A 15,439-nucleotide genomic window follows, 5' to 3' on the forward strand; every position below is an offset into this window, starting at 1 on the left:
CACCCAAATGTCTTTTAGGACCCCATATACTTCACAACACCATTCATACCAACCACTTACCCTAAACAGCTTATGTAGCCCACTCACCTCTCAAATCTCAGACTTCATACAAAAGACTCCTGAAATCTCCAGTTCACCCATCATTGGGAGTTCCAGTGAGTCACTTATAAATCCCTGTCTAGAAACTCCTTACTTTGTTTTTATGATGTATGCAGGAATAATGCAGCTCTTTCCTGTGTAGGAAACAGGAGAAGACAGCATGTCCTCCCTCCTCTGTGTTGTGTGGCGGACACATAATGTGGAACTCCCCTGCTCTGTCCGAATAACATAAAATTCATAAGAGCTTAGCCACAGTGTGAAGTTATTGAGGCATAAAGTAGAGGGTACGAGCTGGGACCACCAGGACTGACAGGTCATAAAGCAGGAAGGAGCTAAGGGCCGTAGGTGAAGGTACAGAGGGCCGCATGCACTCCTCAGGCTGCCTATTGCCCGTCACTGGTTTAGAAAATGGTAAACATAGAATTGATTGCTTTGTGTTATCTCACATTTTTTTCGTCCACCAGTTTAAATGTCCTTTCAAATACACAGGTGTGGTGACTTATATTTGATATTTAAGTAACCTACATGCTTTTGTATAATAAGCTATTTATCAAAAGATAAAGCAATCATAAATATCTGTTACGGGTGAAATATTGAAAATGTAATCTGTTAGGTATTTCACTTTTCTGTCTCTAGGAAGAAAGCATGTTGTAACATTGTATTTCATCTACTGGAATATATTCCAAACCTATATCCCAGCAGGATTTACATCAAGTTGCAGTATTCTAGCATACTTCTTGTAGACCTTTACCCAAAACCGAGACCAAAAATATTTCACAATCTTATCAGGCTTGTCTGGGAAGCTTTAATTAACATGAGCGTAGGCTGCGTTCATTAGTCTTGTCTTATCTGAGGTAGTGTGCCTGACAAAAAGTCAGTGCAGTTATCTTTAAAGACTTTGCGTTAGTTATGAAAATATATGTCTAATTAACTTGTTAACAATTGACATTAATTAGCCAATATGTCACTGATGCGACTTATATAAAAATATGCTCTGCATGGTTCAAGCTGAAATTCACATCATAAAGACAATAACCATGTTCCACACATTGGAAGGCACTGTGGCTAGTTAGAAAGGAGCTTAGCTTTATATAGCTATGAGTTTATGCAGCATTGACAAAGTCAGTAGCGGATTATAACAGGGGCATCTAGAGCAGCTGCCCGGGATCTATGCCTGTAAGACTTAGGGGCACATTTATCATCACTCGCAAAATATGAAAAATAGTTTTCAATCCTTATCGCATTGATAAGGATTAAACTATTTCTCATATTTATTAAAAAAGCAACACAGGAACAGCAGTTCCGAAAAACTGCTGTTCCTGTGAAGTAGAAAACATACCACTCAATCTTTGTTCCCGAAGCAGTATGTGGTCAACGGGGGTCCTGTTCTTACTCTAGTGCGCATGCGCCAAGTGAAGCCCTCAGGCATGCGCACAAACATCTCTGCTCTCTATCGGCAATTATAGTTTGCAGAGAGAGAGAGTGAATGACAGGGAGGGATCATGTGATCCCTCCACACATGCGCTGTCCAGCTCTGCTGGTCGGAGCAGAGCTGACAGCACTGAAACTTTTCATTAATGATAATGTATGCCAGCTTGAGCTGACGTACATTAACATGTTTGAAAAGTTAATTACATTTATTGTTAAATAGCGTTACTGAGCACTCCCCATACATTGTTATGGGGAGTGCTCAGTAAAACGATAGGAGATGCAAAGCAGCAGATAGCGATGCTACTATCATAAATACCAATTTAGTGTTTAATCCCCGAAAACTGTTGTTTTCGGGGATTTTACAGGGGGAAAACCTTTATTAATTAGGCCCCTTACAGACCTAACTCTGAGGGTGGGATACAGGATACCGACAACCAGCGTTCCTGCAAAAAAAAAGAGATTTGTTAAATAACGACATGATGAAAATATACACTTACCTTGACAGCAACGGCATGGATTTCGGAAGACTCTGCTATGCGACGCGTGGTTTTTCCGAAGATGCTGCATGCTGGCGCTGGATTGTGACGTCAGGAAAGTATCGAAATTCTAACCCTAACGGTATAATTAACGTACCTCTTTAAATGTGTTCTGCGACATCACAATCCAGCGGCGGCACAAAGCATCTTCGGAATTACCACGCGTCGCATAGCAGAGTCTTCGGAAATCCAAGTCTTCGGAAATCCATGCCGTCACTGTGAAGGTAAATGTATATTGTCATCAATCGTTTTTTGGGGGGTTTTCTTGTAGGAATAGTGGTTGTCAGTATCCCGAGCAGATAAATATTGAAAGTCTTTAGCCACACAAAGACCACATGAAGATGGTAATATTATGTGGATATTTTCTAAGAACTAATCAAATCCAGATATTAGAGCCCTGTATCAGCAATACTACTAGCAGGTGATAAGGGGAAACAGCTTCCAAATACAAGTGTAAATCAGTCCACCTCAAACAAACATTTCAATAATTAAGGCACTGGACTTTAAATGTTCCACTCTCATAAGCAATATCCAACATGCCTTGCAGACCCCATAGTAGTATCTTTATGCGATTATACTGTACTGCTTAGAGGGCTCCTGGATCCGCCGTCTTGGACGGTGTCAAACAGAAGTTGTTCCATTCATTGGAGTTACTCTCATCTCCTTTACATCCCACTCCTGGGTGTGGGAGGATAATAACCAGGTGTCCCTGGCTCTGAGCTCAATGACCAGACCTCTCCAGTGTGTGACTTAATGCTCTCAAAATACACTGATTCCAAATACAATAACAAACTGATGTAAAAGTCTATAGATCTCCAATGTAACAAGAATAAACTGAGAACAAAAGGCAAATGAATGGAGAAAGTTGTGAAGGCCAAACATGTTACAAACAGTACAAAGCAACTAAAAGGTCACAGTACTCAGTAATTAACTCCTTCACACCAAATAACATGTGGAAATGTCATATCTGGCAGTTCCATGCCACAGATTGACACTTTTAAGCATCATCATGGATTTGGGAGAGCTTGACTAATGATAATACTCCAGAGGGCCGCAGAAGTTATGGCCTTCTGGGAACAGGGCACAGATATAGATGTTTGACTTAGTTTACTTTGCAAAAAAACAATTACTAGATGATATTTCTTGCTCTGTTTAGTCAAGAGTACTCCCAAACCGTTTCTCGTTAACAGGGGGCAATCACATGTTGGTTGAGCCAAGGTACTTGTCTTATAGTCGTCATAACATTGACACCATTGCATTGTTTTCTAACTCAGTAAAAATAATAAGCTATTTAAAATGACTGAGATATGCTGTAGAAATAACCTATAATCATGATGTACGCAAGTAAATAAGTATCTGTAAAGTAACAGAATATATTATATGAGAGCTATGGCTATATATAAGCAGCATTAATTGTTAATATTATCAGACTGAGCACTTTGTGATCTGTTGGTGTATAATAATAACACAAAGAATGGTAAGGCAAATATGCAGTAAAGTAGGAATAAGATAGCCCACTGTGGTCTATAGGCCAGGTAAATAATGTACACAAGCAATGCACTACAGGCGACTCTGGGGAGCAGATAATAAAGCCGACAGGCCAATTGGCTCATATGCTGGGAAGAGTTATGAAACGCGTTGGTTATATATTTTATAATGACTTATAGTTCTTTTTGCAGTGCAGCTTATTGATACTTAGTTTGAAATATTTACCAGCTCTAAGTACTATTATATTTAGCAGGTGGTTTTACAGTTATCAACAAATGTGTATTTTTCAGCTGATATACTCTAAATTATACTCCCCTTACTGCCCATCAGGGACTCTGCCAGCAAATAAACAAACATCCGTAGAATTTGGTGCCTATTTTTCATGGCAAAGGAGCAGTTTTTATAGCAAAATTAAGATAACTAGTTTCATATATTGCTTGTACTTACTGTTTGCTAATATTAAATTCATATTATTGTCTGTTAATGGAAAGGCATGAATTTGAGACAAGGTATTTCTGCTTTTTTTTGCCACATATTGTAATTAAGACAAGGAAGCCGTTATACCGTTTAGAAAATAAACTAGTTTTGGTTCTAAGTATTAGGTACAAATTCAAAGTAACATGGGACATTTAAATAATTTTATCAATAGATAAGAGATAAATCAGATCACACAAAAACTAATTAGTTTAAAAAGCATTTCTTTTGTTTTTAGGTGTATTTTACTAAAGGTAGTGTCCACTGGTGTGCCATGACTCATTGTGAGAATATTTGGTGATGGAATTGATAATTGTCAGTGGAGATAAAATGCACATGGACATGAAGATCACCTCATACATCAACTTGTTATATAACTCTACCTGATCATTGTATTGAAATATGTAAAATACACATGAGCCCATCACCCTATTTCTGCCTGTACACTAACCACTCCAGACTGAGGAATGCATTCTCTTCCAGTACTCTGAACTATAACCCAGTGGATCCCAAACTTTTTCAGTTCAAGGCACTCTTAGGGTCTCCAAATTTTTTTCAAGGCACCCCTAAGCCAAAATAATTACCAAGTAGTTCCCCGCCTTGCTTACCACTGGCCCTGGCACCCCTGTGAGATCTCCAAGGCACCCCAGGGAGCCACGGCACACAGTTTGGGAACCACTACTATAACCCATACATCACGTTGCAGTCTGTGTCTATTATTCAGGTATAGTTGGGGCAGATGTCATGGAGGATGTCATTTTACAGAGATAGGCAATGTGATTTTGGAAGAGGTGAAGTTTTAACCACCATTAGGTGGGCCTGATATGAAGATGTATATTACACAGTATCATTTACTCAGGAGTTGATAATATGGGGCAAGTGCTGAGACAGAATCCCAACTACCTAAAGACTGTTTTCCTTTTTTGGAGATCATCAGTGTAGGCTGGTTTATCTGCTCAATAACTCATCATCATCATCATCATTTATTTATATAGCGCCACTAATTCCGCAGCGCTGTACAGAGAACTCATTCACATCAGTCCCTGCCCCATTGGAGCTTACAGTCTAAATTCCCTAATATATACACACACTCACACAAAGACAGACAGAGAGGGAGACAGACAGAGACTAGGGTCAATTTTTGATTGCAGCCAATTAACCTACCAGTATGTTTTTGGAGTGTGGGAGGAAACCGGAGCACCCGGAGGAAACCCACGCAAACACAGGGAGAACATACAAACTCCACACAGATAAGGCCATGGTCGGGAATCGAACTCATGACCCCAGTGCTGTGAGGCAGACGTGCTAACCACTAGGCCACTGTGCTGCCCTCAGCTGTTTTAGATACAGCATCACTGAAACAAAAATGAGTTATTAAGCGTTTTTAGGCTACATCCTAATTATAAATTGCAATTGTTAATTCCTATTGCAGGAGCAGTTACTTCTGGGAAAATGATTGACATGGTAACACTGTGTATCAACGTGCCTGCCCACTGATTAGGTAGAATAAGGCGTTGCTGACACCTGTTTATCTATAGGAGATATTCTGTCAGTGATTTGCCTGTGTTATGTTCTTAATTCTTCGGTAAGAGAGCTGCCATTTAAATAGGGTTCTCTGCTCAGTACAGTGGAGTTGCTAATTTAAACTACTAAATTAATATTTTTTTAATGGCTAGAAATAATATAGTACTCCCTGTTATACCACCAGCTTAAAACAAAACAAAGACCAGAGGGGGAGACACATTATGAATTAATACATGTTAATGCCTTTTTGTACAGATAATATACCTTGTGGTAAGTAGGGTTGTATTATAAATAGGGTGGTATGAAGAGGGAGCTCTGTATTTAGAACTGACACATTTTCAGGTGCCCTTGCACTTGAGCAATATGGTAGCTGTTTAAAACAGATTGAAAGCTACTTTTTTTGCTTTAACATCACTACTTGGTGTACTTAACTCTCACTCATTCCATTGAATGGCAGGTTTATGGTACTCTGAGATGCAGTGATAGTTTCATCAATAAATGAGTTTTGCAGGCTCAATTTAAGCTCTATGACTGTGAAGTGAAGCTGAGCTGTTTTAAGTTTTTAAGAACATAAGCTGATAAGACAGCCAGTGTTCTACCTGTACTCGTTAGGGTTTTCAGAACAAATGAATGACCTTACTGATCCGATATCACAGGATAAGATGTAAGTGGAATAGGGATTGGGGCCAAAGCAGAACTGAAAGCCCCCCCTATGCAACTTTCCCAAAACAAACCCAGATCTATTAGAGGACAGTTAGCTTAATATTAGGTCAATGTAATTATCTTAAGATCTGACCCTTGCTCCTCAGCACTAAGCCAGTTAATAGCTGTCAGTTTAGAATAGAACAAATGTACTACAGCAATTTATAATGTAAATTGTTATTTATTTTGTGTTCTGTATTTCCGCTTTACACAAATATTGTTTGTTTAGGTTTCTTTTATGGTTTAAATATGCTTTGCAGAATGATACACTAACAGCATCCTCAGCACTGATTTATAGGCCTATTTATGAAGCAGAGTGAAGTCATATCCTCTGCGAAAATGAATTATTTTGCCTTAGGGGCTTGTATCTATACATCAAGGACTACTGCCATGCTATCGCTCCCAGTGGCAACCGCCTGGGAACAGTTTTCGCTATCTCCAGAGATAGCCTTTCCCATGCAAAACAGGGCAGAGTTTATTTAACAAGGACGGCGGTACTTGCATTTCTGAGTATGCTGATACCATGTAGTAATAACAGGTAAAAATGCTTTATTGTTTAAATAAGGCATTTTCTTCCTAAGTGAAGTATTTTACAATTATTCTTACAATTTCTTTCCTTTATTTTATTTTGCTCTTTAAATGGAACTGAAAGCTCAAGTCTGGTCACGTATGCACATATGCCACAATACTAACCCAGCAAAGCGGCTGCTGCTGTCCAGTATCAGCGGACAGCTGAGTATAACATGATATATTGTGACAATAATAGATTTTCTATAGCTGCAATAAAATCTATGTTATCGCCACACATTGATAAATTGTGGCCTTAATGAGATGGGTCTGGGAATAGTGCAAAGAAACTGTTGAATGAGCAGTACAATAAAATCAAAGCACTAATTATTCAGTTATATTGCAGAAAGTTTCTTTACTTGTGTGGAATTTTTGTGTGCTTAGGTTTGTACTTCGTAAACAATTTCCCTGACTAGACATTCCTAACCACATATAGTACAGACAATTGTAATAATCCACGTACAACCCCTCTTTTATTGTTGTTAGAGTAGTGGGTTTTGTAAAGTCACCTGTTACATTGATTTACTATTATAATGACCCCCTCCCATTTCCTGTTGGTAGATCCCATCTGATTTTCTGACTTGATGATTGATATGGCAGTGTGTCGGATCCCTCCTCTCCTGGCTGCAGCTTTCCAGCAGTGCCCCCCCACACAAACATCATTGGTCCTAGAGAAGTGACCCCCACAAGTGTACTAATCTGGAGGAAGGGGAGGGGGGTTCCAAAGGCGGAAAGTCCCTTTAAAAATCACCTATTGATTCCAATGGAATGAGATCATCATAAAACAGGGTAATACTTGCTTAACTTTATTGTTCTATATTTTTTGGGCACAGCATATCTCAGATATTGGAGCACCAGTTTTTCTTTCCTTATTTAGAGCTCTATGTATTGTTTTTAAATTATTACTAATATAGTTATAATATATAGTTGTTATTCTTTATTTGCATTTAAGTATAAATTATATTATACAAAACCTGTTAAAGAAATAATATGTGAATAGTCTTGGATTGAAAGAGATTGTCATGGACACACTTACTGACTATAGCTATGTCTAGCACACTCCATTTACATTGGAACATAGTCTCGTGCCTCATAGTTCTTAGTGAGTCTATAGATTTACCTTTCATGAATATTGGTTCAGCCCACAATATGGGTGGGGTACTTTTTTACGATGGGCATGTCTCCGATACTGGATACGCCAACAGGAATACACCGAAGGTGTATTCCCCGTAATGGTAATGCTGACAGCTGTAAAGACTTCATTCGTCGCCACGGTTTCCGATCAGTCTTTACAGCTGTCAGAATTAACAGTGTGCCGGGGAATTCCTGTCGGCGTATCCAGTATCGGAGAGATGCCCATCGTTTTAATGACTACCAGTGCACAATATAGATGCCTGCGCTGTGGTTAGGTCTGGGCTGGGCAAATCCCGATTGCAGGTTACCATGGCGACTGAGAAATGCAGCCTGAGTGGAACATAGAGCCTACAAAATGCTCTGCTCCTGATCTTCCCACTTATCTTCTTACTGCATTTACCATGGAGCATTTAATTAATTAATGTTTAATACCCTTCTCAACAATTAATTTAGCATAGGTAGCTTGTAGAAAGTGATAAATTGCAAGGCAGATCATCTTGTATTGTGTGGAATGGGTCATGTTGGAGTGACTGGGAGTATGTCCCCCTTTGGTGTTTCCACATCCTTTCTGCATTGAATTATGGCTGTGAATAAGAGTCCTCTCTGCAGCACATCTGACGAGCCATCTAGAACTCAGTGACATTATGACAGGAGAACCCCATGCTGTGGGTTTCTCTGTTATAGTGCACAAGCCAAGCAAGTCAAGCCTAGTGTAGGTAACAGCGTTTTCAGGATGCCCCATGCTGTTTGTTCCCTTGATTTTTGCATAAACAGGAGAAATAGCACAGTATGTCGTAAAGCAATGCATGGGAGCTTTAATCTTGGGATACGAGTTATAGTGGTTCATAATAGAAGCATTGGATTGTAGTTAGGAGCCAGTGAACAATGTCTAAGTGCGTCACTGGCTGGTGAGCTGATGGAGGCCCAGGCATGCTGGCACAAGTTGGGCTGGGAGGTACAGGATGCTAGAAAAGTTGTTTCTGGGGGGGGGGGCACAGGCTTGTAAAAGTCATGCTGAGGGATGCAGGTTGGTAAACGGAGTGCTGGGGGTACAGGCTGGTAAAAAGTGTGCTATGATGACACACCACAGTAGAATGTATGCTGATTATATGCTGGTCATTTGGGCTAAATGATATATAACATTTATGTTTCCTAACAACATACATCACTCTACTCCTAAAGTTATTGTGTTGTTCAAAAAATTCTTTCCTACAAAATTTCTGTCTGCCTCATTTAAAGATATTTGTCAAGTCCTGGTGTAGGTGACTGTTACCTATTTATGACTCAATGTGGACAAAATATCAAAGTTAAAGTAATTGTTATCATCCAGTATTTAGAAACGATACTATGTGCAAGGTAGAGGTACACCTCATATTATAGTATGCTCCAACAGATATTCCTAGCAAGTGACTGATTACACTTAGTATGAACCTTTGTCTGTCTGTCAGGAGGTATCATACCGTCCTCCGGCAACCAGCGAGTACTTAGCTTCTGTATCAGCTTCCCAACTCGGCATCATAATCTGTTCAATATACTATAGTGTTGATTAAGCAGATCCCTCTAAAGAGCAAGGAAACAGATACAGAGTCTTTAATTTTTCAGATGGGTCTTGAAGGGTCACATTATCCAGCATTTACATTTAATGGCGTTTAATTAGCTAAATAGAAAAATCTGTGGTGTGGCAAACGTATATTTCAAGTTATTCTTTTTCTGCCCATCTCACTACAGGGATTTTTTCGGCGGAGTATTCAGAAGAACATGGTTTACACGTGTCACAGAGAAAAGAACTGTGTTATCAATAAAGTGACACGGAATCGCTGCCAGTACTGCAGACTACAGAGGTGCTTTGAAGTGGGAATGTCCAAAGAATGTAAGTCAAGTTAAGAAGAACCATTATTTTTATCAATAAGAAAAGTAAAATGTGCTGTTTATATTATCTTGTACAGTTGAGGCTCTGGGCTGGTCTTTTCACTCCAGTGACAAAATGTTATACACCATCTGCAAATAAATTCTTTATATTATATTTTGCCAGAGTGATATTAATCAGAACATAAAAAAAACTATGTATTCTAGTACCAATTTGGTTAGTGCTTTGAAAATAGACATCCTCAAATACATAATATAAGTCCTATCTATCTAATATCCATCTATCTATCCAAGGGTGGAACCCAGAACACTCCTATAGCAAACTTTGGGGGGTGGCCCAGTAATGTCGCTTCACTCTCCGAATGTCCCTGGTTCTGCTCTTTTGAGCGGCCCTCACTCCCCTTGGTGCTTTTGTCACTTTATATATCATTATTATTACTGCAAATGATATTTATTTTGGTATGTGTTTACGTCAGTGCTGCTCAGGTTTCACTTGTTTAAGCATCCAGAGCAGTCATCGCCAGATGGAAAACCATGTGTGACGTATTTAGTGTGACTTGTACTAGTAAATGTCCTGCTTTAACAGAGAATGTTTTGTAAAAATATCATGAGAACTATTCTGTTGTAATCATCTGATACTTTTGTTGCAGGTCTTTCAAAAGCAAATAGAGTTATTATTGGTATGCATTCACGTCTTATTTTATATGGTTACCATTCATAATCATTAATTGTTTATCTATTGCATGAGTTTGATGATTGTTAGTGGTGATATTATATAGATTGTTACTGACATGCTTATTAGCTTCAGCCCTTTCTTTGTCTACTCTTTTACACATGTGCTCTTCTAGAGCTGCTCCACCTAACTTCATTCTGGCCTACTCTCCCGGAATTTCCGGGAGGCTCCAGATTTTCTGGGAGTCCTCCTGGACTCCCGTAAGAGTAGGTAAACCTCCCAGAGCCTAAAAAATCCTGAAATTCACAGCATTGATTAATGGGGGTGGGGCTTAATAGTGTCATTAAGCCCCACCCCTCCAATCAATTTTATAGTGGGGGCGGAGCTATGTCGATGCAAAGTTGTCACCACGCCCCCTCCTGCCCCTGTCCTCCAGGATCTCCCGGAGGACAGAGTCACAAAGTCGGCAAGTATGCCTAACTTGTTATTATGGAGCATTTGGACAGGTAGTCTATGGAGCTGCATCAGAAGCTTTATTTGGCCTATAGGCTACAACAGCTTTGTTCACAACTATGATATTTGACCACTTTAGAGCCCTGAAATGCAGAAAACCATACTAAGCATGAATTCATGGGAAAATCATTTGCATTGTGTCATGAGCCAAGAAAATTACTAGTATTAAGTGTTTCCTTGCCTCTGCTCAGAGCATGTGTAATGGGGTCTTAAGCAATAGCCAACTCATAACAGCCTATGGAGCGCCCAAATGAACAATTCACAATTATCTGATGTGTACTTATCAGAATATAGTTTTGCACTTGATTGACATTTATTCAAGTAGGAGAGCTGAACAGTTGTGGCTGCCAAGCTCTTCAGGAATAATGAGCAAGTGATACATTCCTAGTCTATGCTTATTTCCATATTTCTTAGAAGAGATTAAAATGTAAAATTCCAATGCTCGTATGGGATCATTTGTGCAGTGGAACTTATTGTGATAGAGCACGTTTGATTAAATATTCCTTACAGGCCTGGCTTTTTCAATTTCAATAATGTATATCTACACCAGTAGAGCAATCACAGAATTTTAATTATTTTGCCAGCCAAAGAAGGACAAACCTAGGAGCTGAGGAAAAGGGGTTATGTCTGTTCAAAGGATTACAGTGAATAACAAATCCCCTTGGTAACTCATTCAATTAACATGTTGCACCATTTTACTTAAACAACTGCTGTGCTTAATTCATTTTAATGTGTTTTAGCCCTCAGTCAGCTTGAGCTCTCTAAAGACTGAGGTGGGAAAAGACTTGTTGGATAGGATTGTGTATGTTCATTTAATCTGCAAAGCTGTGATTAAAAGTTTGTTCTTCTAGTCTTAAAAATAAGACTTGATGACTTTCTGGGGGAAAAGTGCAGTTTTTAGTTTGCCAACAGCGTAAGCGTCACACACCCTCCAACACAATCGTGTTCACAGTGTATGGTATTTATAGGCAACAGGTGACCACATGAGGCCCTTCGTGCCTTCACTTGCGGACCACAGGTGAAGGGTCGAAGGCTACTTTATTGTCAAATTTGTGTGTAACACTTGTTTAAAACGCCTGCTGATATGTGCTGTGGGCAGCACAGTGGCCTAGTGGTTAGCACTTCTGCCTCACAGCACTGGGGTCATGAGTTCAATTCCCAACCATGACCTTATCTGTGTGGAGTTTGTATATTCTCCCTGTGTTTGCGTGGGTTTCCTCCGGGTGCTCCGGTTTCCTCCCACACTCCAAAAACATACTGGTAGGTTAATTGGCTGCTATCAAAATTGACCCTAGTTTGCATGTCTGTCTCCCTCCCTCTCTGTTTGCATGTCTGTGTGTGAGTGTGTGTCTATATTAGGGAATTTAGACTGTAAGCCCCAATGGGGCAGGGACTGATGTGAATGAGTTCTCTGTACAGCGCTGCGTAATTAGTGGCGCTATATAAATAAGTGATGATGATGATGATGATGATATTACAGATAAAGCTCTTTCTTTGATCAAATGTATTGTTTTAATTTAATACTGATATTAAGGGTATTGTGCAGCCCTTTTGAAGGTTAGAGGGCCGTGCCATGTATCGTGTTCACCATCACTGGAGTATGGAATGCTCTGCTCCTGAGCTTCCACTTCCCTTTCTACTGCAGTTACATGGATATGTTAATTAAGGTCCCTTACCCACAAGTGCTATAAAATCATTCTTTTTGTGTGTGTGTGTTTTTAATTGTTAGGAAAAACATGTATGCGGGTATGGGGTTGGAACCAGTTGGGTCTGGAGCATCTATCAGATGCTCTTTATTTACTCACATGCATGTGAATGAAAGGGATCAATCTAGTGTCCTCCGTTGAGCCTTACTAACCACAAGTGCAAGTACCGGTTACAGCCACATGTTAAACTCGTTTGACATGCAGTGTTTCTGGCGCTTTTCTAATGGCAGTAGGTAACCAGACTAAATTATATTTAACAACACCATTCTCTTGCATTAATTTTTTCAGCCATGTAACTGTAATAAGGGGATAAGTGGAATGTTCGGGAGCAGATCATCCTCGAGTCGGGTGGAATGGGTGATGTTGGACAGTCGTAATATACTGATATAAAAACAGGAGTAGCTAAATAATACAAAACAAACAAGGAAAAAAACAAGCCAACAAACAGACCAGATCCAGATTATTTGCTATCCTTTTTGATAGACTACTCATGAATGCAGTGACTTAATGGTACTTGATTATTCATGTGGGTTGTATTATGCGTAATATAAAATTAGTGCTTAATAAAGTTTGGATAAACATCAGTATTTTGGTGCAGTGTCTCAAGCCATGCACCACTGGACACAAAAGACTTGACATACAGCAGTGTGTGTACCAAATTTGCACTGCGCATGCTCATAAACAGAATCACATCTGATGCTTGAACCTCCTTACATCTGGAGAGGCGTAATGGGGAGGGAGGGGTGTGCAAATGCAGCCTGAGTACAGTAAGGGCCTATTCACACAAATGCAGAAAGATGCAGACCTAAAGGGTCACGCGGATATGGCTGTCAGAGGTATCTGCTGTGGGTGCCTGATGGCTAATGCCAAGATACACGCTGATGTTGATCATCAGCAAGGACCTTTGCAGCATTTAAACAAAAGACAAATAAATAAATGAAACAAGTGTTGCTCCACTCATAAAAGTGTTGCCAGCACCACCACTCACAGCCAAGACTGGGGGCAGCAAAATCAAGGGGACAAACAACATGGGGCCCCCTAAAGCACTGCTACCAGCACTAGGCTATGACTGGCTAGGCTTGTGCACTATAACAGGGAAACCCGCAGCATGGGGTTCCCCTGTAATAATGTCACTGAGTTCTAGTTGGATGCTGAATCCCCTAGGTTGAGTATCAATGTAATGTCGGGGAATAGGAAGTGGTGATATAACATAGGTTGGGTAATGTAATATGGGAGATATTAATATAGTAGTGGACACTATTATGTATTGTATGTATTTGGGTTAGTAATGTAAAGTGGAAGTTGGTAGAGCTGTTAATGTAATGTGAGGGTGTTAATGTTTTCTACTGTAGTTGGAGTTATTAATGTATATGTCTGATGGTGGAGGCTATTTATGTAATGGGGGGACCACTGTTGACAGTTATGTAATGTGGAGGATATGCATGTAGTGTAGTCCTACTGCTCCATGATGTGAGCGGTCCACGAATAGTGCCGGTGACATCATCAATGGCACTGGTGCTCTGCACACATGGCACAGCGGAGGTGAAAGCTGCTGCTAAAACCAATGTCCTCCTCCACTGTAATAGGTAGAAACCTGGCAGAGTGAGGGGACTTCTGGAACACCTGACAAGGGTTTCCCCTTGTCACATATAATACCCAGCCTCCCTGTGAATGAGAAGGAGCACAATTCTTGCACAGAGTCCCACTCAATTTATAAAATACCCCTGTTCTTGACACTCCCTCTTGATCACAAAGCTGTTATTGTCAGTTATTGTCAACACTTTGAGAGTCCCCAGCACCATACTATAATATGACATGCTGTTATTGATTGATTAAAGAAGATAATAATCATGATAATTTTATTTATATAGCGTTTTTCTCCCCAATAGGACTCAAAGCGATTTTACTGTGCTTTCTTTTGTTGTTAATGTTTTCTTTTTTCTCAGTAAATAGTCATATTTGAGTGTACCTCACTATATTTATGTTTACAAGGTTTTAAGACCATTGTATTTAAGATGCAAAAAGGGGCATTCAGTTGTCGGCGGAAACGCCAAAAATCCTGCGGTCAGCGCACTATTAGCGTTATTACGGTAATAGTGCGTTGAAAAACCGTTACTACGGTAATTTTCTCGCTGGATTTCAGCTCGCGGCTCCCTAAGCCGCAAGCTGAAATCCAGCTAACTACTACCGTAATAACGGTAGTAGTTTTTTACGCGGCAGGATTTCGTAACAATTGAATACCCCCCAAAATGTTGTTTTAGAAGAAAGATTTAGATGTTCATTTATGAAAATCAAAAATTAGCAACACTGTAATTCTAACAGTATATTTTGATTTTCCCAGGAAGACAAAAATAAACCACTCTGACTGTTGATAAATAAAAAAATTCCAAAGCAAAGTAAAAATTGCACCAGGCATGTGCAGGAGAATATATTAAATTCACATGGAGGTGGAAAACTTTAATATGTTATTTTAAACACCAAATTTACTTGCTGACCTACAGCCTAGCAAAGCATCATGGGAGATGTGGTTCACTGTTGCCTATCTTTGTATTGAATTAACTGCAAAGTGTATTCACTCATCTGCTATGGTGTGGTTTCATTTTCCTTCATGCGAAACCACTCTCCCTCGCTGGCTTTCAAAGTCTTTCAGGGAAAGTAAGATTGAATGATATTATTCATAATTTGCTCTATGTTCTGTAAAGATGGTTATGTAATAGCAGTAATTG

At 39.7% G+C, this 15,439-nt stretch overlaps 1 protein-coding gene across 10 annotated transcripts in view; it reads left to right on the forward strand.

Moving 5' to 3' along the window:
• The window catches only part of RARB (retinoic acid receptor beta), a 546,477-nt gene that overhangs the window by 457,084 nt on the left and 73,954 nt on the right, over nucleotides 1–15,439 (forward strand). For 7 of the 10 annotated variants that reach the window (XM_075212344.1, XM_075212345.1, XM_075212351.1 and 4 more), the window contains 2 exons: nucleotides 9,684–9,825; nucleotides 10,472–10,501. In XM_075212344.1, the coding sequence (XP_075068445.1) occupies nucleotides 9,684–9,825; nucleotides 10,472–10,501 (172 nt within the window). Of the gene's footprint in view, nucleotides 1–7,382; nucleotides 7,611–9,683; nucleotides 9,826–10,471; nucleotides 10,502–15,439 lie in introns of all 10 variants that reach the window. The other 3 variants (XM_075212348.1, XM_075212349.1, XM_075212352.1) reach the window with 2 other exon arrangements.

The sequence above is a fragment of the Mixophyes fleayi genome, chromosome 5, assembly GCF_038048845.1.
Source record: "Mixophyes fleayi isolate aMixFle1 chromosome 5, aMixFle1.hap1, whole genome shotgun sequence".
NCBI lineage: Eukaryota > Metazoa > Chordata > Amphibia > Anura > Limnodynastidae > Mixophyes > Mixophyes fleayi.